This window comes from Lepidochelys olivacea, assembly GCF_965140295.1.
Source record: "Lepidochelys olivacea isolate rLepOli2 genome assembly, chromosome: 6".
Taxonomy (NCBI): Eukaryota; Metazoa; Chordata; order Testudines; family Cheloniidae; genus Lepidochelys; species Lepidochelys olivacea.
The window spans coordinates 85,624,398-85,645,905 of record NC_140416.1 but is presented as its reverse complement, the minus strand read 5'-3'; the positions used below and the strand labels follow the sequence as shown (position 1 = coordinate 85,645,905).

Below are 21,508 nucleotides of genomic sequence, written 5' to 3'. Positions count from 1 at the left end.
GCAATACAATCTTTTCTGCACAAAAAGTACTGTAAATTCAGTGTTAAATAATAAACAGAGTAAGGGAGAAAGAGGTTTCAGGCAAGGCTGAAATGAGATGAAGAGTGACGCCGCGAGGCAGACAGATGTAGGGAGGCAGAAAACAGGAGTTGCAAAGGAGAAGACTCTTGTTGAGAGTAATGATACTACGCAGAAACTCAGAGATGACACTTTCTTCACCCTAGCCTCCCACTGCACTGCCGTAGATCAACCCATTATGCAACAGTGACGATGAATAAACAGCATGTTCCAGCAGTAATCTTTCTATTCTGTAGATACTAAGTTCCTCCATGAACCCTCTCCCCCGACAAAGTTTATGGCATAGTTAGTACAGTCTAAATAGGAGGGTGAAGATATATGCATAATCACATTGGCCCAGAGATGTTGAGGCCACCAAGGTCTCCTTTGGGCAGGCAGAGGGGGTGAGAGTGACGGCACGAGTTAATGCCTCCAGCATATTGCCCTTCTCAACTCTACTCACTACAGATTCACAATTACCTCTAATTCTACCCAAAACACATGGTCTTAAAAGAGGAATGGGAAGGGAGGGGGAAAAGGGAAGGGTGGGTCAAGGAGAGGGACATCTCAGTTTCCATCAGAGGCCAGACCAAATCTTTTCAAATTTCTTTGAGGTCCCTCTTCTTGGGGACGTTACCTGCTCTTTAGCTGCCGGGTTAGCCAACTTGCTGTGCTAAGCTTCCATCCCCAGAGGCCACCTGCTCTCCCATCTAAGCAATACAAATCATTTGGCTACAAGCCCTGCTCTAGAGAACCAAGCTCTCCATGCACTGAAGTGTTCCCAAGATGATAGGATACATCCCAAAAACAGTACTGGAAAGTAATTTTTAAGAGGTATCCATTCATATGAATCCTCTTGTCTACTCTTAACCAAAAGGACAGTACCCTGAGACAGCCCCAAAACATGTGAGCCAGTGTGGCTCTGGGAGACTCGGACCTCCAGAAGCTGTCTGTTTTGGCAAAGGCCTGTGCGTTATAACTTATGCAGGGGCTGGGGTGAACGAAATATAATCTTCTGCTGAATTAGCCTTCATTGTAGATCAATTGTAGAGTTGGGGTTTTTTTTCGCAGGGCACTTCCCCACAAACTAGGGCTCAAGGACGTACACAAATCTTTGTTTCAGGCCTGGTGGAGGCAATCTAAATTAGGGAGCGTCTTTTGGGCCAGGAAGTCGTAACAGGCTGTAGCTGGTCGGGTGAAACTATGGAACTCTCTCCACTAGAATATGGATTCTCTGGGGCTCCCAGTACAATAGGCCCAATACGTCATTCAATAAATGCTTAAACTGCAGGTAGCGCCATGCAGCTGAACCAGGTAGGTTGTATTGTTGTTGAAGTGCTTGGAATGGCAGAGACTAATCCTTTGAGATCAACTGAGACACCCAAATTTCCCCTTATCCATCCCTTCTCTCCCCATTAAGAGTTTATTGTCACTTTTCAACAAGGGGTTGCTCCAAAGTACAGCATAAATATGTGAGAAGAGATGGAATTTAAATTTTCTAGCTAAACTTGCCCAGGTTTGCCTGGTAGCTAATATTGTAGGGGATATTTTATGATCGAAACAGTGATAGGCTGAACCCAGTACTCCTGCCAACAGGGGTGGATGTACCAACTCTCATTCCAGCAGCGGTTGGGGAGGGGTCTGCTCTGTTGTGTTCTGGAACCACAGGGCTAAGTACTTTGTATTTTTAAATTTTTGCTGTTCTTGGCACGGTGCAAGTTACAGCACAGTACTTTATGGGCTTCAGGCAGGCAAAGGCAGATGCAAGACTATACAACTAATTTTCTAAGCAAATGGATGAATTACTATGGATCTTCCAATTCACTCTGTTCTCTCCTTATTTTATCTGGGTCTGCACATGGATGGGAGACAACACAGACACCATGGCCAGTGGATATCCATGAATACCCAAAGTAAACAGAAAGACCTCTATGGAAGTCTGCGCACGGCATAGACTATGGTGACTCAAAGTGACACTCTGAATCTGTAGACCCTAATGCAGTGCTAGAGGGCACTCTGCAGCACACAGTGATAGGAATGACTCTAGTGGGGGACACTCTTCCTTCTGGTTGAGTATTTATCCCAATGTCCCAACACAGTGTTAGGACTGCTATGGAGGGGCCACCTTTCAGTAAAGACAAAATCAATAGTTGCTGGCTCAATCTTTAATGCTTGACACATTAAGAATGGGCGTCCTTCTCTTCAATAAACTAGCACTGAGGTATTGACAGCAAATGTACTAATGCTGGGCTCTTACCACTCTCCCTGCTCCCCAACACGTGATCCTGCCCCATAACACTAGCTTCTTCCCCTCTACAAGAATAAATCCTCTCCTGTAGCTCCCAGTACAGCAATTAAGTAGTCCCATTTCCACAAGGAAGTAGCTTTTTTCAGGAGACAGGATGCTTTTCAGGACAGACTCCAAGACTACAGCTTTGTCCAGAGAAATGTACTACCCTCCTTGGCAGCTTCCTGCAGAGAGGAAAAGGAGTGGGGGCTGGCAGCAAGTAGTTTTCACTAAAAGGGACAACTAGAGGAATAGACTCTTTGGAGGGAATACGAGATTCAGTGCAGGCAGGTAAGAGTCCCCTCAGTCCATCCCCTACCCTATCATCCCTGAAACTGACAGCACCCCCAAGTGAAACCCTGGAAGTCACAGCATCCCCATTTTACACACACCTGGAAATGTGTCCAACCCCTAAAGATTTGAGAACCTAAGACCCTTGTTGCAAGTGTTAACGGTGATGTCCCAGCATCACTGCAAGTTAGGTAACATTCTGCTTCCCCAAATGTCCTTGTACTTTAAAGATATAGGACTCTTCACTTTGTCCTTCCTTGTTGTGTAGTAATGGACTAGGGGTATTAGATAGTAGTGGCATTTCCTAAGACCACTTGTGTCCAGTTTGATCAATGATCCAACTGGGCCAGTTATCACGTCTCCAACAAGAGGCTTCAGAGAAACATGTAAGATACATTAACAAAGTTATAAGGAAGAATTTTGCTCCTAATTCGAGGCAGCAGTTGCTTCTGCAGTTTTTTAAAGACCCTAGGAACACCTACAGAATTTCCCCATTAACCATACCAACAATCTTTTGAGTCTTGGCAAGTCTTGTCTTCAATAATAGCACATGGTAGTGAGTTCCACAAGTTAATTAGGCGTGTAGAAAGTCAAGAATGGCTACACTTCAGCAGTAGGAGAAGGTATTGTTTGGATTCCTAATATGGGGAGAAATCAGCAACTTGGAACCCAAGTACATTCTTAGTGCAACTTGTTTTATTTACACACACACACACACACACACACACACACACACACACACGTATCAGTCATGGAAGAGAGATGGTCAAATGGGATCCAGGCAAACCCCTCCTTTCATGAATCTCCACTCAAAACCCAGTGCCTGGCTCCCAGGGAACAAACCTGCATTGAAAACTGTACTCTAGTTACATTAACAAAATAGAAACTCACATGCTGCTTGTCACAGTTTTCCCAAACAATCTGAATCAGAAACCACCACCAGAGCATTCCTTCTGAGACTGAAACTTTGCTGGCAAACTAAGAAAAAACTTTTTAAGACTTTGTGCAACAGCATTAACTGGTGATTCCTGCCACACCATTTAGTAATGTTTATTACCGGCCCTGCCAGGTAATTCATAGAAGCACTGGGTTGGACCTCAAAGATCATTTGAAAAAAAATAGGAAGGAAGGTAAATACTACATGAAGCTTCTCAACTTACTACCACAGAATATTTTGGATCTGTAAAGGTCTTTAGCAGTATTGTTGACTGTACTATAAAACATAAGCCCTAGGATGGAAGAATGAAAGTGTACATGAGGGAAGAAGACCCTTCAATCCTAGACCACCACTAGATAAAGTACAAGTTATGTTGGGTTTGTTTGTTTTTTTAAAGATCAGTCCCATCCTTGGATTTTATAAGCCAGTTGAGCAAAAAGATGTAACTCACCTCTTCCAAACTGTTCAGAGCACAGTACTAATTTCTTTTAATTATTTGTATTACATTAGCACTTAGAACAGAGGTGGGCAACCTTCAGCCTCTGAGCTCCATCCAGCCCTCTCCAACCCTTCAGATCATTTTATTTAGCTTGCCCTTAGATGGGACTCTCAGTTCCAGAAAAAAATAAAGAATGATCCGGCTGGCTGAGGGGTGTAGTCTCTGAGTAAAGCTGCTGCTGCCTCATACAGTTCCACTTCACTCCATTTCCCCATCAACACAAGCTGTGGCTCCTCCCCCACAGCACCCAATTCCAGTTACTGCCTCCACATCGGCTGATTTTTTGGGAGCTGAGAGCCAATTAGGTTCTAGCCAAGCAGTGAGCAGGGGCAAGGCATACCTCAACCAATGGGCAGGAAGCTACCAGAGCTGGGTGGCATGGGAAAGAGCTGGAGCCTGTGTCAAGGGGGAATGGGAGTCGGAGCCCATGTGCCAGGTCACACTGCCACTCATCAGCCTACCCACCTCATTCAAGGAAGGGATTTCACCCTATGCCACCCAGTTTTGATTATTGCCTTCCCATTGGCTCCCAGCTCCCACAGCCAAACTGATTGGCCCCTGGCCATGGACAGTTCAGGGTGCATCTCTGCTAATAGACGGGCAGTAACTACTTCCCAACTGGCATGACAGAAGGGCAGCCAAGCCAAACCTCAGTGGCATTGCAACCTGGCTCATGGGTTCTTGCTCCTACTCCTGAGCTCTGCCACAGGGGAGCAGAGCAGAGGCAAAGACTGAATGGCAAAGAAAACACATTAAGATGTTTTTATTGTTGATGTTTTCATTTTATTAATCCCCTAGTCTTCTGCATACTAAAAAAAGGTTTGTGAAGGATTATGTTTAAACTGTTTCCCTCCACCCCCATTTAAAGGCTGCGCTGTAAGGGGCTTTTATAAACACTTTGTTTTTTAAACAGTTAATTGTATGTGAACATGCTGTATTATAATAAAAAAAATCTGACTAATGCAATTGTAAACTATGCTTACACGGTGTGGCACTCTGTCCCCCTCTTGTGGTGATTAGGCCCAATAGGGATTGAGGACTCTGTTGCAGCCTTGGCTAAGATATATGGGTCTTTGAACGGAGGTAGTGGAAGCTGATAAATTAAGCTCCAGATCGTCCAGGTTTGATCCACACTACCTATAACCCACATAGGGGCATTGGCCTAACAATATGTAGCTCCTAAAAAACATACAGCCCACTAAAGGTTTTCAGTGGCCCATCTCTGAGCTAGAGGCAGAAAAGGCTCCATGGTACTCAGAGTCATTCAGACACACAGAACACTTTCTCCCCAGATAAACAGCTTTTGCAAGTATTTCAAATTCATGGGGTGGCTGTATTTAACAAACTTTAATCACCACCATTTGTTCAATCCAGTTTAAGGATTTAATGGAAAATAATTCAAGGAGAGTATTGTGCCCTTTGTTAAAAGCTTCACTTTAAGTTAACACACGCACGGCACACCATAGTTTGAGCCCTGGCTTTATACCTAGAACTCTGGTGATTTTAAAAAAAAAACAAAAACAAAAAAAAACACCCACAATGCAGAAAATTCACATTTCAGTCATGTTGGAAACTGTTAGTCTAGAAACTTTGATGTTATCCATACTGTGCGCAGTTTGCAAGCTTCAAACCACCATTCACGGTGAAACAATTTTCAATTATGCCTCAAATCATTTTTCAATAAATTGCAAGTCTGTAGCACAAATAATACCTAACATCAATGCTGGTAAAGGAGAAGGCCCTGGTCGTACATCCAGAAGACGTACCCGTGAAGTGAATTGTGCTGCCACCCCTTGCTCCCAAAAATTGTCCAATGAAGTTAAACTACAGCTGTGATCACATGGGGATACAGTTGATCCCAATAGGAGATTCTAGTTGAATGTTTGTGGTTCTTAATCTGGAAGTTCTTACATATGTAAAAAATCATGATTTTTTGAAGACAGGAACATTTCTCTCACCTTCCCCAGTTCTTTCAGCCAATGGAATTTGCCCAAGTGTTTAAAAAAAAAAAATCACGCATGGGAAGAGAGTACTTATGAGTATGAATATGATGTAACTGGAATATACTTTATGCAAAAGGTCTCTTGTAAGGTATCATAGCAAAGGTTATAACCTACTGAATATATTCCTCCTATTTGTATGCATGTATCATTCTTGTATCTGAAGCTAGAAATATGAAGTATAACTCTGCATAATTACAATAGGACCTCAAAGTGTGGGCCATTAATGGTGGTTTAGAATCTTGATGGCTCCCACTGACTAGGACAATTGGCTGTAAATGGCTCTGTTTACTTACAAACCTTTCTGTGTACAAGTGGGCCAGCCAAGGAAGTATGGAGGCTGGCCCACAAAGGGGTCTCACAGGACATGTGATCATGTCACCGGATACTGGAATCCATCTTAAATCTGGTACTTTTCCATTTAGAAGGAGGGGTGGGGACCCAAAGGAAAAAGATTCCCACCTTGTGCCAAAGCTATAAAAGGTGGTGGAACAGAACAAAGGGGGCTGCCAGTCATGAGAAAGTCCCTGCTTTACACCTAAGACGTTTGCTGGAACTAACAAGTACTGTACCGGGGGAAAGGATTGGGCCCACACTAGGAAGGAGTCTAGTCTGTGAAAGAAGCTTATTGGAATATCTATGAGGGTGAGATTTTACCTGTAAACAGTTTCTTAATGTATTAGGCTTAGACGTGCATGTTTTTGCTTTATTTTGCTTGGTGATTTACTTTGTTCTGTCAATTATTACATAAAACCACTTAAATCCTACCTTTTATACTTAATAAAATCACTTTTGTTTATTAATGAACCCAGACTAAGTGATTAATACCTGGGGGAGCAATCAGCTGTGTATCTCTCTCTATCAGTGTTATATAGGGCAGACAATTTATGAGTTTACTCTGTATAAGCTTTATACAGAGTAAAACAGATTTATTTGGGGTTTGGATCCCATTGGGAACTCTGTGTCTTGGTGCTGGAGATAGGTGACCTGGTGAGCAGTTTTTGGTTAAAGTCTGCAGCTTTGGGGGGCATGGACCAGACCTGGTTCTGTGTTGCAGCAGGCTAGTGTGTCTGGCTCAACAAGGCAGGGTTCTGGAGTCCAAAGCTGGCAGGGAAAACAGGCTCTGAGGTAAACTCAGCACATCAGGTGACAGTCCCAAGGGGGTCTCTGTGACTGAACCCGTCACAATCATAACATTTTGTTCAGAGTTACAAACATTTCAGTTACGAACAAGCTCCATTCCCGAGGTTTTTGTAACTCTGAGGTTCTACTGTATCTCCTCTACGACTGGTTGCCCCTGCAGGTGTAAAGTATAAGGGCGGACAAGCAGTCTCCCTTCTCGTTATTTTGCAGCAGAGGCAGCTGTGGAAGAGTGTGCAGGCACACAACATGGTAATACATTTACCACAGGAATAAGCTTTAATGCAACATCAGGATGGAAGCTGAAATCCACAAAGGCTGAGAAATTTTAAACTTGAGATTCCTGCAACATTAACTCACATGTGCCTATAACAGACAAGTACTCCTCTTACCAGAGAAGGGTTTCTTAATGCACTGCTGCTGCTTTTCAATAAGTTTGCAACTCCTAAAAATATATACACTTTTCTAGGTATAGAGAACTGCAGATCTGGATAGAGCAAGTTAAATGCTTGAAATGAGGAAATTCACAATGAAGCCATTAGTGAACGTGTATAGTACTTACATTCATCCAGCCCTAGCTGATAAGCCAGGTTCTGCAGGCCTCGAACCTTCTCCATTAGGTTTGCTGTGGTAAGGCTCCCCAGCTCTAAAAAAACAGAATAAATGTGATTTTTAACATTGTCTGTTGCCCTCTAGTGGCAACTAAGCCATATTAGCTATTTAGCAAAGAGCATTCAGGTCATATTGTTGATATGCTGTCTCCAAGGGGAAGAGAAAGCACATGTTCAGTAGTCCTCCTCACATCTGGGTAACAGTGAAATAGTGCAGGCCCATAGATTCCTTATTTGGAATTCCCAGCGTGGGTGGCTAAATCTGAATGGATTACTAAACTATAGACAGAGGGAAGAGATTTACTCCTGTAACCAACCCTTCTTCCAGTGCACACTTCTTCCCTACCGTTTACTTTAAAGTGCACTTTGTATACTCTAAATTTGACTATCCCATGCACTGAGGCAACACTTCCGCTGAGGTGGTGTTTCTATAACCTGATGTGTCTCACTGTCAAAATTCTCATATTTCTTGGATTTTTCCCCTCATTTTATCCCACTACTCCTTGTTACACTACACTTTAAGTTCTCCAAGGAGGATGTAAACACCAGGAAAATATTTGTAGACATTCTGCTCTCTTCTCATCTTAGACACACACCTCAACTGTACCACCACTTATTAATTATGAATACTTTCACTCTTTGGTCAAATTAACTTCACTGAGTCCCTGACTATTCTGTTGCTCTTCTCTGAGCTCCCTACAGCGTTAATACCTCTCTGGCATACGGAGCTGAACACAGTATCTCAGATGTGACTGAACCAGAGCCATACAGGGAAGAATTATTCACCTTTTTGCTTTGCTATTGTTTTGCCATCATGTAGTTTATTTTGGGAGTAAACAAGTTTGAAGCTCAAGAAGGAAAACGACACAAATTAACAAAAACGTTTAACTCAACAACCCACGTTTTCAGTAGGAATCAAAGGCCTGTAGATTTTGTACTTTTGGAGACAGTAGTAAAATCATAGCTGTTCCATAGCACAGCCAGCATTGTACTTAAAGGCGAGATTAGATCTGTTACATATTGATACAATTATTTTCTGCAAATCATCTACTTTTAGATCAAATTAATTGAGCTCTCACAAGTCAGTCTGTTAGTTTACGGATTAAAAATTACCCCTCTGACATCTCCAATTCCTTCAGAAAAACAAAACAAAAACGAAACATTAGGTCAGAGGTTTGAAAAAATAAAACAAATTAGTGACTGACTTGTACATTGTAAACTTTAAGATACAGGCTGTATTTTAAATTTATTAGTGTGAAAACTTTCAATTAACTTATTCATAACCATTATTTGCTTTGTGATATCCATCATATAACAGTCATCAAATGATTGTTCCAGAATTTAGGATTTAATTTAAGAGAGATTTCTAGTACTATGGTTGTGAAGACAACATTGAAAACATGACTCAAGGCTAATATATTTGGTGGGTGCGTCTTCACTAGGAAAAAGGTATGGATAGTTCTCTGAAAACATCCACTCAATGTACAGTAGCAGTCAAAAAAGCTAACAATATTAGGAACCATTAGGAGAGGGATAGATAATAAGACAGAAAATATAATGCCTCTATATAAATCCACAGTACCCCCACACCTTGAATTCGACCTGCAGTTCTGGTTGCCCCATCTCAAAAAAGATACATTAGAATTGGAAAAGATAGAGAGAAGGACAACAAAAAATGATTACGAATATGGAACAGCTTCTGAGCTGTAGCTCACGAAAGCTCATGCTCAAATAAATTGGTTAGTCTCTAAGGTGCCACAAGTACTCCTTTTCTTTTTATTAAAAAGACTGGGACTTTTCAGCTTAGAAGAGAGATGACTAAAGTGAGATATGATAGAGGTCTATAAAATCATGAATGGTGTGGAGAAAGTAAATAAGGAAGTGCTATTTCCTTGTTCACATAACAAGAACCAGAAGTCACCACGTGAAATTAATAGGCAGCAGGTTTAAAACAAACAAAAAGAGGTACTTCTTCACACAATGCACAGTCAACATGTAGAACTCTTTGCCAGGGGATATACTGAAGGCCCAAACTATAACGGGATTCAAAAAAGAATTATGTAAGTTCATGCAGAATACGTCCATCAGTGGTTATTAGCCAAGATGGTCAGGGATGCAATGCCATAGTCTGGGTGTCCCTAGCCTCTGACTGCCAGAAGCTGGGAGTGGAGGACAGGGGATGGATCACTTGAAAATTGCGTGTTCTGTTTATTCCCTCTGAAGCACCTGGCAGAGGCAACTGCCAGAAGACAGGATACTGGACTAGATGGACTATTGGTCTGACCCAGCATGGCCATTCTGATATGCTGAAGGCACATTAACAACTCCTTTTTTCCCTAGTGAAGATACACCCTCCTGCCGATTGTCTGAAACAGTAGTTCTGACAGGTGTGAACAGTCATTGAGGGCATTTAACTTTGAAATTTAAGTTGATCATTTGAATGGTCACATCAATTAAATTGCTGTTGATCATTTTAGCAGAATCAGAATGCAGCATTCTCTCTGCAGAGGCTGGCAGATGGTGACTAGGAAGATACCTAGCTCATTCTGCACTCAGCTACTCTTGCCCTCAAATGTAAAAGAAACCCCAAAGAGCTAAGAAAGTTCTGCCAGCCTTGTACTAAAGAGCCAACACGCAGGGGCAAGAATCCTAAATAGTAGGTACCTTTACAAAACTCACATTTTGAGTAGAAGTAGCAACACCTACAAGGACAAATTGTGTTAGAAATATCCAAGGAACTATGATCAAACAGTTTGTGACTGCTCTTTAGCCTAATTCTGTTAGAAGCTGTGAAAGAGAACCCAAGTTGAGCACAGCTGAATTGAGCCATTTTCAAAAACAGCTCCTTTTGCACTGTAGTTTGTGTCGGAGTATGGTCAAATGTTTCTTCAGCCTGAAGAAGAGATCTCCAAGGTCTAAAATTGGAAACAGTGCAGTAGAGCTGTGTTCAAAGAGCTATTTCTACAGTAGATGCGCTCACAGGGAGCTCTGCTGAACACTTCAGAAGCCGATGATGTTTTCTAGATCTGTCCATCCACAAATAGCTCCCAAATAAAGAAACTCAGCCACTGTGTCTGAGAAAAATTCATTTGAGCTGAAGCCCTTCAACAGCCCCACTTTCATTAGCCTGTTAGCATTAGTAGGATTTCTAGCCGGGAGGAGGGTGGGTGGGGAGAAACACAGTTGAACTTCTCCAGAAATCAAGATTTCTTGTCACTCTGTGAATAACCGGCACAGAAAGAGATATTGGTTTGTGCTTTTTATTTTTTTTTTTTTAAAGTGGGGTAAGAATGTATTTTGTCCTGTGGGTGTTTTACATTAAAAATTAATCTCATCATCATAATAGTTCATAGCCTTCCAGTTACACAATCACAGATAACAAGAAAATAAAACCTGACAAGAGAAACAAAATATTCTCACTTTAATTAAAACATCTGGGAAGAAAACTCTGAAGGATTTAACAATTAAGAGCTGAGAGGGCTATCAACATAGATTTAGGCCAAAGACAACCAGAAAAGAAAAATAAAGGTGACATTCCTTGATATTGCTAAGAAAAAACAGAAATTTCTAACACCCCTTTTAAACTGCATAAGCAGCACAATAGGCACTACCTTAGGTTCTTTCCCTTTGAGGTCTCAAGTTTCCACTTACCTAGACTTTACATTGCTTGCTATCTGATACCTCATACTTACCCTTTAACATATCAATATCATCATTTTCTAGTTCAGCCATCCATTTGGGAGGGGAATTGGTGATAGGCTGTCAGAAGACAAAGAAAATGCATGCTCAATCAAGTATTTTTGTGCATTGCTGTAAGATGTGTACAGCTACCATCTCCAGCATCTGAAGCAATAATGACACCCAGACAATAATATTAAGTGGACTAAGGCTTAAACTCCAGCCACTCTGTAAGAGCTATCCTCGTCAGATGCTGTGTTTCTGTACCTGAGTCCTGTTTTTCCAGTATTTTTTTCCACTGCTGCTGAAGCAATGTCCCCTTGTCTCCCAAAGGGCAATACAGACTGTAATACTTCTGATAATCACCAAGTGTAGGTCTAAAGCCTTCACTTCCAAGTTTCATATACAGTATGAGGCAGAAGATACATTTATTGTAAATTCTAAAACTCCCAAAGAGGAAAAAAGTTACCCAAGCAAGAAAATACAGATTGTGACAAGTAACATGTGCACACAGGAGAGGGTTATCTAGGACAGTGGTTTTCAACCTTTTTTTCTGCCGACCCAGTTGAAGAAAATTGTTGATGCCCACGATCCAACAGAGCTGGGGATGAGGGTTTTGGGGTGCAGGAAGGGGCTCCGGGTTGGGGGGGAGGGGCGCTTAGGGCTGGGGCACGGGCTTACCTCGGGCAGCTCCCAGTCAGCGACACAGCAGGGGTGCGAAGGCAGGCTTGCTGCCTGTCCTGGCACCGTGGACCACACTGTGCCCAGGAAGCTGCCAGCAGCAGATCCAGCTCCTAGGCGGAGGCGCACAAGCAGCTCCGTGCAGCTCTCACCTGCAGGCACAGTCCCCCACACTGGCCAGGAATTGGCCAATGGGAGTTCAGAGACAGTGCTTGGGGCAGGGGCAGCATGCGGAGCCCTGTGCACTCTCCCCTCCCCCGCCACCTAGGAGCCGAACCTGCTGCTGGCCACTTATAGGTTGTAGCGCAGTGTCAGAACTGGTAGGGAGTAGCCTGCCTTAGCTGGGCAGCACTGCCAACGGGACTTTTAACAGCCCGGTCAGCAGTGCTGACCAGAGTCGCCGGGACCCTGTGCTTTACATTCCATGACCCAGTACAGGGCTGTGACCCACAGTTTGAAAACCACTGATCTTGGAGAGGTCTTAATAGAAACACAGTGACATTAGCAAACTAGATTTAAGAAACCTCATGAACAAAGTCTGTATAGGGTACTGCATGAGGAAAACAGGAATTTCCAAAAGATAGCAAGGTTGGGGAAAGTGTGTGTGTGGGGGGAGGGTGGAAATGTAAACAGGTCTCAATTAGAGGAGATCACTTACACTTTTGAAGGAAGCAGCAAATTCAGCAACACCTGGTACTGGATAGGAGAAAGAAAGATAATTATTCATGACCCAAATGTCACTGCTTTCCTGTTTCCAAAGAAGCCACAACTAATCATCTAAGAATACATCTACCCTGCAGCTGTGAAGCATAATTACCACCTTGGGTAGGCATAAACACTTGCACTAGCATGCTAAAAATTAGTGTGGCCACAGAGGTCACAGGCAACTTGCCTGAATACAATCCTGTCTGAGGTCCTAAGCAGATGGTGTGACAGCTAGCCTGAGTTGCCATGGCCATGCTGATATATGTTTGTACACTACATGGAACAGAGATACTGTACATGTGCCAATCAAACTAGGAATTACACTTCCCAGCTGCAGTGTAGTTAGGTAAAATCCCCAGGCACAGCCTGCCCTAAGAAATGCCATCTCACTACATTAAATGTGAAATGTTAGTCACTTTAATTCATGCAAAAAACTGCAGCAAGTACAACAGTAGTTACAAAAATTCAGAATACTCCTCCGGAGAAAATAAGATTTTTCCCTGCTGATTTGCCATGGGAGTGTCAAGAGCAAGCAGATGGAGTTTATTGACCAGTAGTTTACACAGAGATCCTGAGAAGTGTTCCTATCAGCCCTCACTAGGTAGATATCAGCCACCTCACCAGGGAATGCAGATCATTGTAGTTTAAATTCATTGGTGAAGAGAACAAAACCTGAGAAGTATCCCCATTAGAAAGCTACCAGGAGGACATCCTGGATCTACTGGGGCTCAAGCTGGATACCATCTCCATTAAACCGGCATTACGTTTACATGGCCAGATGAAGCCTAGTGAGTGCCACTCCCTGCACAACCAGACCATAACTCCGTGAAGCACACAGGCCGCCTCCCAGGTGGCGGACTGCAGTACGCTGACAGTCCAGGGGCCTTTCCTCTTCTCACTGGGACACTAGAGGCTTTCTCCTGCTCCCACATGAGGGATCCACCCACATCACCAAGCCCTGGGGGAGAATCAGGCACGTCTTACGCTGCTCCGGCCACAAGTCTGGGGATGCTCGATCCAGCTTCTCAAAGCTCAGCAGGGAGGCTTCCAGGTCGGTCCCTGGAAGGAGACAGTCAGTCAGACACGGCGCACACCGCTCCCGCCTCGTAGCCGGGAAAGTCACACGTAGCCTCGGCGACGCCCCGGCCCTACTGCCCCCGGGCCATGGCGTGAGGGTGCCCTGGCAAGGCTCGACCGTGGCGCCCCGCGCAGGACGCTACGGGCACCTAGCCGGAAACTGCCCCGAGGGCAGGGCTGCCAGTTCCCGTGTCAGGCTCCATTGCCCGGGGCTGCCCCGCGGCGAGATGGGGGCGCCCGGCAGGGCAGGTCCCCGGGACACCCACGGTTCCGAACCGCCAGCGAGGAGAGGCTGCAGCGAGAGATAAAGCTCAAGATGCGGCTCAGGAACCGGGCGGGCTGAGCCGGTGCCCGGGAGACGCCGCGGTGAGCTCTGCGCGTAGGGCTGGCGGGATGCGTTCGGCGGAGCCGGCTCCGGCCCCGATGCTTCAAGTTCTTACCTTCCGTGGGAGCCGCCATCTTGCCCAAGTCACGTGACGGGCAACTGCCGCTCGCGGGAACCCCTACACGTGACTCCCTCTAAAGCCGCCCAGACACGCGTCGCCAGCTTTCCTCTCCCTAGGAGGCGTGTCTTGACCCGAATTTCCACCCAGGGCATTTCGGTTCTCGTAACCAATCCTCGCCCCGGGACGGTGGGCCGTTCCTGTGGGGGCGGGGCCAAACGAGTCGGATCCCTATTGGCCCGGACGAGCGGTACCGTGCCGTGTGCAGGCGAGGGCGTTGTCTAAGCGGCCAATGGCAGTGCGGGGGTGGGCCTTGCTCTGTGGGGCGCTAGCGGTCTCCCGAGTGTTCAGGGTCTCCCAGGGGGTAGGATGGCGGCGCTGGCAGGTCGTGGGGCCCGGGCTGGGCAGCGGCTCCTATGCAGGGTGAGGCCGGGCAGCCCCTTTCCCGTGCCTAGGTGGGGAGGTCCTGTCGTGGCTCCGACGGGCGGGCCCGGGGCTGAGTTCTACGGCTGGGGGCTGGTCTCCGGCCTCGCCTGTGCCGGACAGTCCCCCGGGCTAGGGGGCCGTGTGGCCGCCGCACGCGTGTTCCCCACGGGCTCTCGGGGTCAGCCTGGCTGCCGGCGCAGCTCGACTGAGTGAGAATCCCGGGGTCGCCGCTCCTGCGGGAGGACGAGCAAGCCTCGCACCCGCCCCGCGCGGCAGGGGAGCCTGGGCTGGGATAAAAATACCAGGAGCACTTGTTAGAGCCTAAGCTGTAGCCCCCGAAAGCCTTGGCTCTAGTAAATGTGACAGTCTCTAAGGTGCCACAAGTGCTCCTGGTTTTTTGTGTTGTTTTTTTTTTTTTTTTTTTTTGCGGATACAGACTGACACGGCTGCTACTCTGCACTGGGTCGGCCTCACGGCTTTTGTGCCGCTGTGGACAGGGACTGACGGAAGCGGCTCTGATTGTTCCGCGTCCCGCTGCCCCCAGGCGAGCGGCGGGACGGTACCTAGGAAGCTGCGCCGTTGAAACGGTTTAGAACTGCACGAGTATGAATGAGGGCGATTGTGCAGCACTTTCAAATTCGTCGACCTAGCAGGGCTAACTTGAACCACTGAGCAGTTTGTGCTTAATCAGGTTCCTTGCCATTGATTCCATTAGCACTTGTTCAGTGCTCTAGCCTACATACAGAGAATGATGGAGACCCCTTCCATGGCATATTAACTTACAACTATTGGTGACTGTCCCCTGCATTGTTTTGCTCCATTAGGATACAGTTGACTAATGGACCTTGGGGCTCAGATACTAGAATCCCTCCACTGCCACAAGCCAGGCAGGGACTGGATGAGTCTAACCTCTGCAGAGACCCCAGGATTTGCCTCCTGTGTGTTTTAACAGCATTGGTCTCTGTGTCTCTGCCTTTCTTTCATGTAGATCCCTGCAAAAGTGAATCCCACCTGGTATTCTTCATCCTTCTTCTCTTCTTCAGTGGTGAGTTCATTTTTCTTCTTGATGACAAGCTTTACCAAAGGGAAAGAATTGGGGGCTCAAGGGGTCCTGGATGCAGGGAAGGGTAGGAGGAGATGCAGATGGCAGCTATTTTGTTAACCCTCCACACGTTTGCATGGCAAGAGCTGCACCCCGGTACTTTCACTTGCATAATCCAGGGTGCCTATCTAATCTAGTGTTATGAAACAAAGGCAAGTTTTTGTGGTTGCATTGCCACGAGGGTGGATTTACACTGGAAGAAAATTTATTTGCTGAATTGACTTTAGATAGATCAGCCTAGCTCGAAGGGCATGAAATAGTTTCAAGTCAGAACTCTAGATAAGGCTGGCTAACGCTCTGAGAAGTCTATAATGGCTACTGCGGCAGGTGGATTGTTGGGCTCTTTTCCTCATGCAATGAAACCCTTTCTTCACATCTCTCCTTAAAGGTCACTTCCAGGGCTTAAATTCTCATAGGCTTTCCGAGAGCCCCCTCCTTTCCCCCCCTCCCCCCAGCATTTGGGGCTCTGGGCTTCAGTTGTGGGGCAGGGAGAGGTCTCTGGGGCTTCAGCCCCACAGGGAGGGGGTGCCAAGGCTCCCACAGGTTTGAAAATATTTACCAGAGCTCTGTTCTGGGCAGCTCCAGCTGAATTTAAGTTCTGGTCACTTCTATCACTTCTCCTCTATTTGACTTCTAGCTGTTTTCCCCTAACACATTTATGCTTTGGGGTTCTTAGTGAAGGGAGGGAGGAGAGTCCTGAGGAGCCTTTCTAGTCAGAGAGAGAGAGAGAGAGCTGCCTTCTTATTAAACTAACTTAGCTATTTATAACACACAAGAAAACTACATTAAAAGAACATTATTAAGATTGTAAAATCAAGCAATCAAAAGTTAGCAAATGCCAGGAGTGACATATCCAGGGTAAAATCCAGACTAATGAGTAGTTGTCCCCCTGCCCTCTGACCTTGGGTGCTTTTTCAATGCTGTTGCCACCACTCCTGGTCTGCTCTCATACAGCCTCCAGCACATAAGTCACTCCAAGCAGGGTCATCCCTACCCATACGCAAAGTACGCAGCTGCATAGGGCACCAGGAAATTTGGGGCACCAAATTTCCTGGTGCCCTGCGCAGCTGTGTGCTGCCATTGCCCCTACTCCACCCCAGCCCTGCTTCTTCCCACCCCTCCCGGGGTCGTGTAGTAATTTTTGTTGTCAGAAGGGGGTTGCGGTGCATGGAAGTTTGAAAACCCCTGAACTAGTGTAAATTCAAGGCAAAGTCTCGCCGCATGATTCAGCAGTTGGCTGAACTTTCAGTCAGGATCCCTCTCCCAGTCCAGTGTTGTTTCCTTTGTTCTTTAGGTGTCGTGAATGCCATAAACAGAAAGAAAGGGAGGAATGATTGTCTGTCCCTCCTTTTAATAGCTTCCCTCACCCCCGCCAAGAAGCATTTCCTGCTGAGATCTAGGAGACAGAAAGTCTACATGGATGGGAACCCCGTGCTGTTTCTTTGCTAAAATGTAGATTTTTCACCTATGTCCCTTTTCCTGCTAGTGAATAACCACTTAATGGGTAATGGCCCATTTCACCTTGTTTACCCTGGCTGAGGCATCAGCTTGCCCTTTGTCTCTGAGGAACTAGTTTGGCCACTCCTCAGACTTGGAACGTGTTTTAGTGACACCAGACAGTGAAATCTTATAACTTTACATACAGTATTGCTGCACATTTTACCAGGAAAATAATGATCATCAAACTATGAGTTTTCAAATGATATCTCACAAGGCATGCTTGTACAAAGATTATTATAATAGTATGCAAGGGATGAAAAATAAGATACAGACCATCACACCAGGATTAAGATGGCTCATGCAACCTTAATTCGTCCCACTTGTGCATATTGATTCTGATAGTCTTTAATTACATGAGCATATATATTTTTTCCACAGGTCCCCGCCTCATTCAGTGCATAAAAGAATGATGCTCACTTAATGAGCTGCTATTCAATATTTTGTTTTCTTGTCATTATTCATTGTTGCTCCAGGTTTATTTACTGCACATTATTCAAACCCTGCTCTGAAGATAGAATTATTACTTTCCTCAAAATGGGCTTTTCTGTGGTGCTCTCACCAGAGTATCTCAATGTTGCACAAACATTAATGAGTCTATCTTCACAACACCCCTGTGAAGTGAGGTGGTGGTAGTATTATCATCCCCATTTTATAGATGAAGAAACTAAGGTAAAGAGAGACTAAAAGCTGATTTTTTTCAGAGTAGTTAGCATTATATAGAACATTATATGTTCAAAGCATAACTCCCCTTGACGTCATTTTCAGCTCAGTGCTTGGCACTTCTGCAGATCAGATGCTAAGGTCTTAAGTCAGGCACCCAGAATATGAGGAACGTACAACTAGTGACTACGTGTAAGAAGTTTGGTTTAAATGACTCACAGAAGAACTCTGGCAGAGACAGGGATGGGCAGCATTCAGCCGTCTTAACCATGAGACAGTCCTACTCTTCCTGCAGTCCCCTGCCTCATTCAGTATAAATTTTCCAACTTCTGCAACAAATAAGGCAGGGGCCCTACAGACAAGAGTCCCCTTTAATACCCAAACCTGATTCATCACCAGAATAGGTCCATCCTGTCCACTGAACAAGGTAAGGGTCCTGTGGGGTAAAAAAATGATGGTGATGTACCTGAAGGCTGTACCATAATGAAGACACACAAAGGGCTGAATTAAAGTTGCACAGGCAGCCTTAATTCTGGCATTTCCCAACTTTTGATTTCTTGACTTTGTAACTTAAATAATCTTCTTTTAATGTAGTTTTTTGTGTTTAATTTCCTAGCTCTTAAAAAAGCAAATTAGGGGAAAAAAAAACAAAACAGAAATTCCATCATGTGGCATCATATTGACACCCTCATGGGTCATTAGCTGGGTTGGAACCTTTAGATCCACTACACAGACCTCAGTCACTTCACTTAATGGAGTAACTGATGGCAATAGTAAGTTGTCATCCTCTAGTGGCCCAGCACTAGAGGGGGATGAGAGACACACTTTGCTAATGAGTTTCACAGATATTTGCTGACCACTGAGGAACGGTGAGACTCAAAAGGCTTGGGTTCCATTGCAGGCTCTTTTATCTTTATACAGGGCAAACATTAGTAATCAAAAATAATAATATAAAATGAGCACTGTGCACTTTGTATTCTATGTTGTAATTGAAATCAGTATATTTGAAAATGTAGAATAACATCCAAAAATACGTTAAATGAATTTAAATTTGTATTTTATTATTGTTTAACAGTGCAATTAAAATTACGATTAATTGCGACTATTTTTTTAATCTGGTTAGTTTGTTTTGCATTAATTGCATGTATTAACTCTGATTAATTGACAGCCCTAGTTATTGCAGAGAAAATCCAGATATACCCCTGCACTGGAGGGAACACGCTTTGTGGGGATGTCACATGTGCAGCCTGGTCACTCATAAGAGCAGTGAGGGGATGGAGCATGTTCAATGAGGAGGGAATCTTTGGAGATTCTAGCTGTTACAACTGAAGTCCCTACTGAGCATGTGCAAATTGGGATTTTTTTCCCCCCAAAATGGGGTGGATTTGCATGGGGACAGCAAAAGACATGTATAAAATCATAACTGCTGTGGAGAAAGTAAATAAGAAAGTGTTATTTACTTCTCATAACACAAGAACTAGGAGTCACCAAATGAAATTAATAGGCAGCAGGTTTATAACAAACAAAAGGAAGTATTTTTTCACACAACGCACAGTCAGCCTGTGGAACTCCTTGCCAGAGGATGTTGTGAAGGCTAAGTCTATAACAGGGTTCAAAAAAGAGCTTGATAAGTTCATGGAGGATAGGTCTATCAATGGCTATTGTCCAGGATGGACAGGGATGGTGTCCCTAGCCTCTGTTTTGCCAGAAGCTGGGAATGGGCGACAGGGGATGGATCGCTTGGTGATTATTTTTCCTGTTTGTTCCCTCTGGGGCACCTGGCATTGGCCACTGTTGGAAGACAGGATACTGGGCTAGGTGGACCTTTGGTCTGACCCAGTGTGGCCATTCTTATGTCCGTAACACAAAGGCGATCTCCCTGCCAAATTTCAAGTCTTTGCTCCAAAGTTTTCAGGTGCTAGAGTTTTTTAAAGAAAAATTCACCAGTATTTGAAATTTTCCCAAAAAATTCACCCTTGAGAAAGACGCCTAGTATAGAAGATTCCAGCTTAAACTGTTGAAGTCTGCCAAAGTTATAAGCAACTGAACACAGGGTCTTTTAAATGGGAAATGTCAGGCAACATTAAAAATAGGTGGTGCTAGTAGCCCCTTCTGTAAGGTGTCTCGGCACAAAAGGGAGGCAGAAACACTACCCACTAACTTGTGCTTTGTCTTCTGCAGCCAGCCACCAAACTCTTCATTGATGGGAAGTTTGTTGAATCCAAAACTACCGAATGGATCAATATCCATAACCCAGTAAGTGAAATGACCTCTGCTGCTGTGTGGGCCCTCACTGTGGTCAGGAAGGGGTTGCTCCTCACTGAAGTCACTTGGGGAGATGCAGGGAGTGTGACTTCCTTGCAACTGCCTTCTTAGGGGTCAACTGCCTTCTCAAGGTTAATGCCAGACCCAGTAGAAATGGTGAATGCTGCCTTCTCTCCCCTATATAGTAGATCTCCGAGAGGAGACTTAGGCCTCTGTTTCCGCTCTTTGAACACTGGAGGAGCTCTGTGACTAGTACATCAAGTTAGTAAATGGTTTCTGTCATAGAATCATAGAAGTGTAGGACTGGACTTATGTGATTTGATGTAAGCCTGAATGTAAACTCCTGGCAGAGACTGGTGTAGACCCCACCTCCCCTCCAAGGGGGAGGAGAGAATCCTGGCTGGAATCTGAGGTTCTTTTCCCCTCTTTTGATGGAGCTGCCATCTTTAAGCTGTGAAATTCCAGTGAATTTGGCATAAAGTACCACGTTGGATGCAACTGCTTATGAGTCTGGTCTCAGAACTCATAGATTTTGTTAAATTAATTTCTGTCTGTCTGTCTCTGGGGAACAGATGCAATTGAGATTGCATGGAGGGGGATCCTGCCTGACTCTTGCAGCAGGTGTCTAGACAGTGGGTTCTTGGACTTTTCTGTGTGGAGCCCCATTTTGACATTTATAGTTATTATTTTTACATATTGTTCTTGATAGTGATCAGAACAATGAGACTCATTCAGCAAAGTTGGCTCAGCCAGCTAAACTCATTATATCTAGTGAGGAGATTCACCCTTTGCAAGGCTACTCGCTTTCTTGTTTTATTTCTCTTCTTGCTCTGAACAGTTACTTATCTTTATTTTGCAGATGTCTCTCTGAATGATGTAACTGATGATCTCAGCTATGTCAAGGCAGATTTTAAAAAAATCTAAATTAAAAGAATGTTAAGGTTGCTAAAACAAGCTCTCAAAAGATAGGAAATGCTAGAAATATGGTTTTCCATATTAATTATGATATAGTACTTAACTTCATAATCACTTACTGATTTTTCCAAAGGACCTGTGCCTCCTTTAGGGCACAAGAGGAACAGCAGACGAGGCATAGAAAAAGACTGTTATATAGAAAGAGACTGCTGTCCATAGGATCCCGTCTTATGC

General features: G+C 44.6%; 2 protein-coding genes across 3 annotated transcripts in view; one reads left to right on the top strand and one right to left on the bottom strand.

Moving 5' to 3' along the window:
- LIN52 (lin-52 DREAM MuvB core complex component) overlaps positions 1-14,563 on the bottom strand; it is a 61,028-nt gene extending 46,465 nt beyond the window's left edge. For both annotated transcript variants that reach the window (XR_014712085.1, XM_084631322.1), the window contains exons 1-5: positions 14,404-14,563; positions 13,871-13,945; positions 12,840-12,877; positions 11,515-11,581; positions 7,774-7,857 (exon numbers count right to left, since the gene is read on the bottom strand). Coding sequence is in view for 1 of the 2 variants with exons in the window: in XM_084631322.1 (XP_084487448.1) it covers positions 7,774-7,857; positions 11,515-11,581; positions 12,840-12,877; positions 13,871-13,945; positions 14,404-14,422 (283 nt within the window). In the remaining variant the exon portion in view is untranslated. The remainder of the gene's footprint in view (positions 1-7,773; positions 7,858-11,514; positions 11,582-12,839; positions 12,878-13,870; positions 13,946-14,403) is intronic.
- A 119-nt stretch (positions 14,564-14,682) lies between these two features.
- Positions 14,683-21,508, top strand: part of ALDH6A1 (aldehyde dehydrogenase 6 family member A1) — a 16,726-nt gene continuing 9,900 nt past the window's right edge. The window contains exons 1-3 of the mRNA XM_084631314.1: positions 14,683-14,829; positions 15,821-15,877; positions 20,276-20,350. Of these exons, the coding sequence (XP_084487440.1) occupies positions 14,776-14,829; positions 15,821-15,877; positions 20,276-20,350 (186 nt within the window). The 5' untranslated portion in view covers positions 14,683-14,775. The remainder of the gene's footprint in view (positions 14,830-15,820; positions 15,878-20,275; positions 20,351-21,508) is intronic.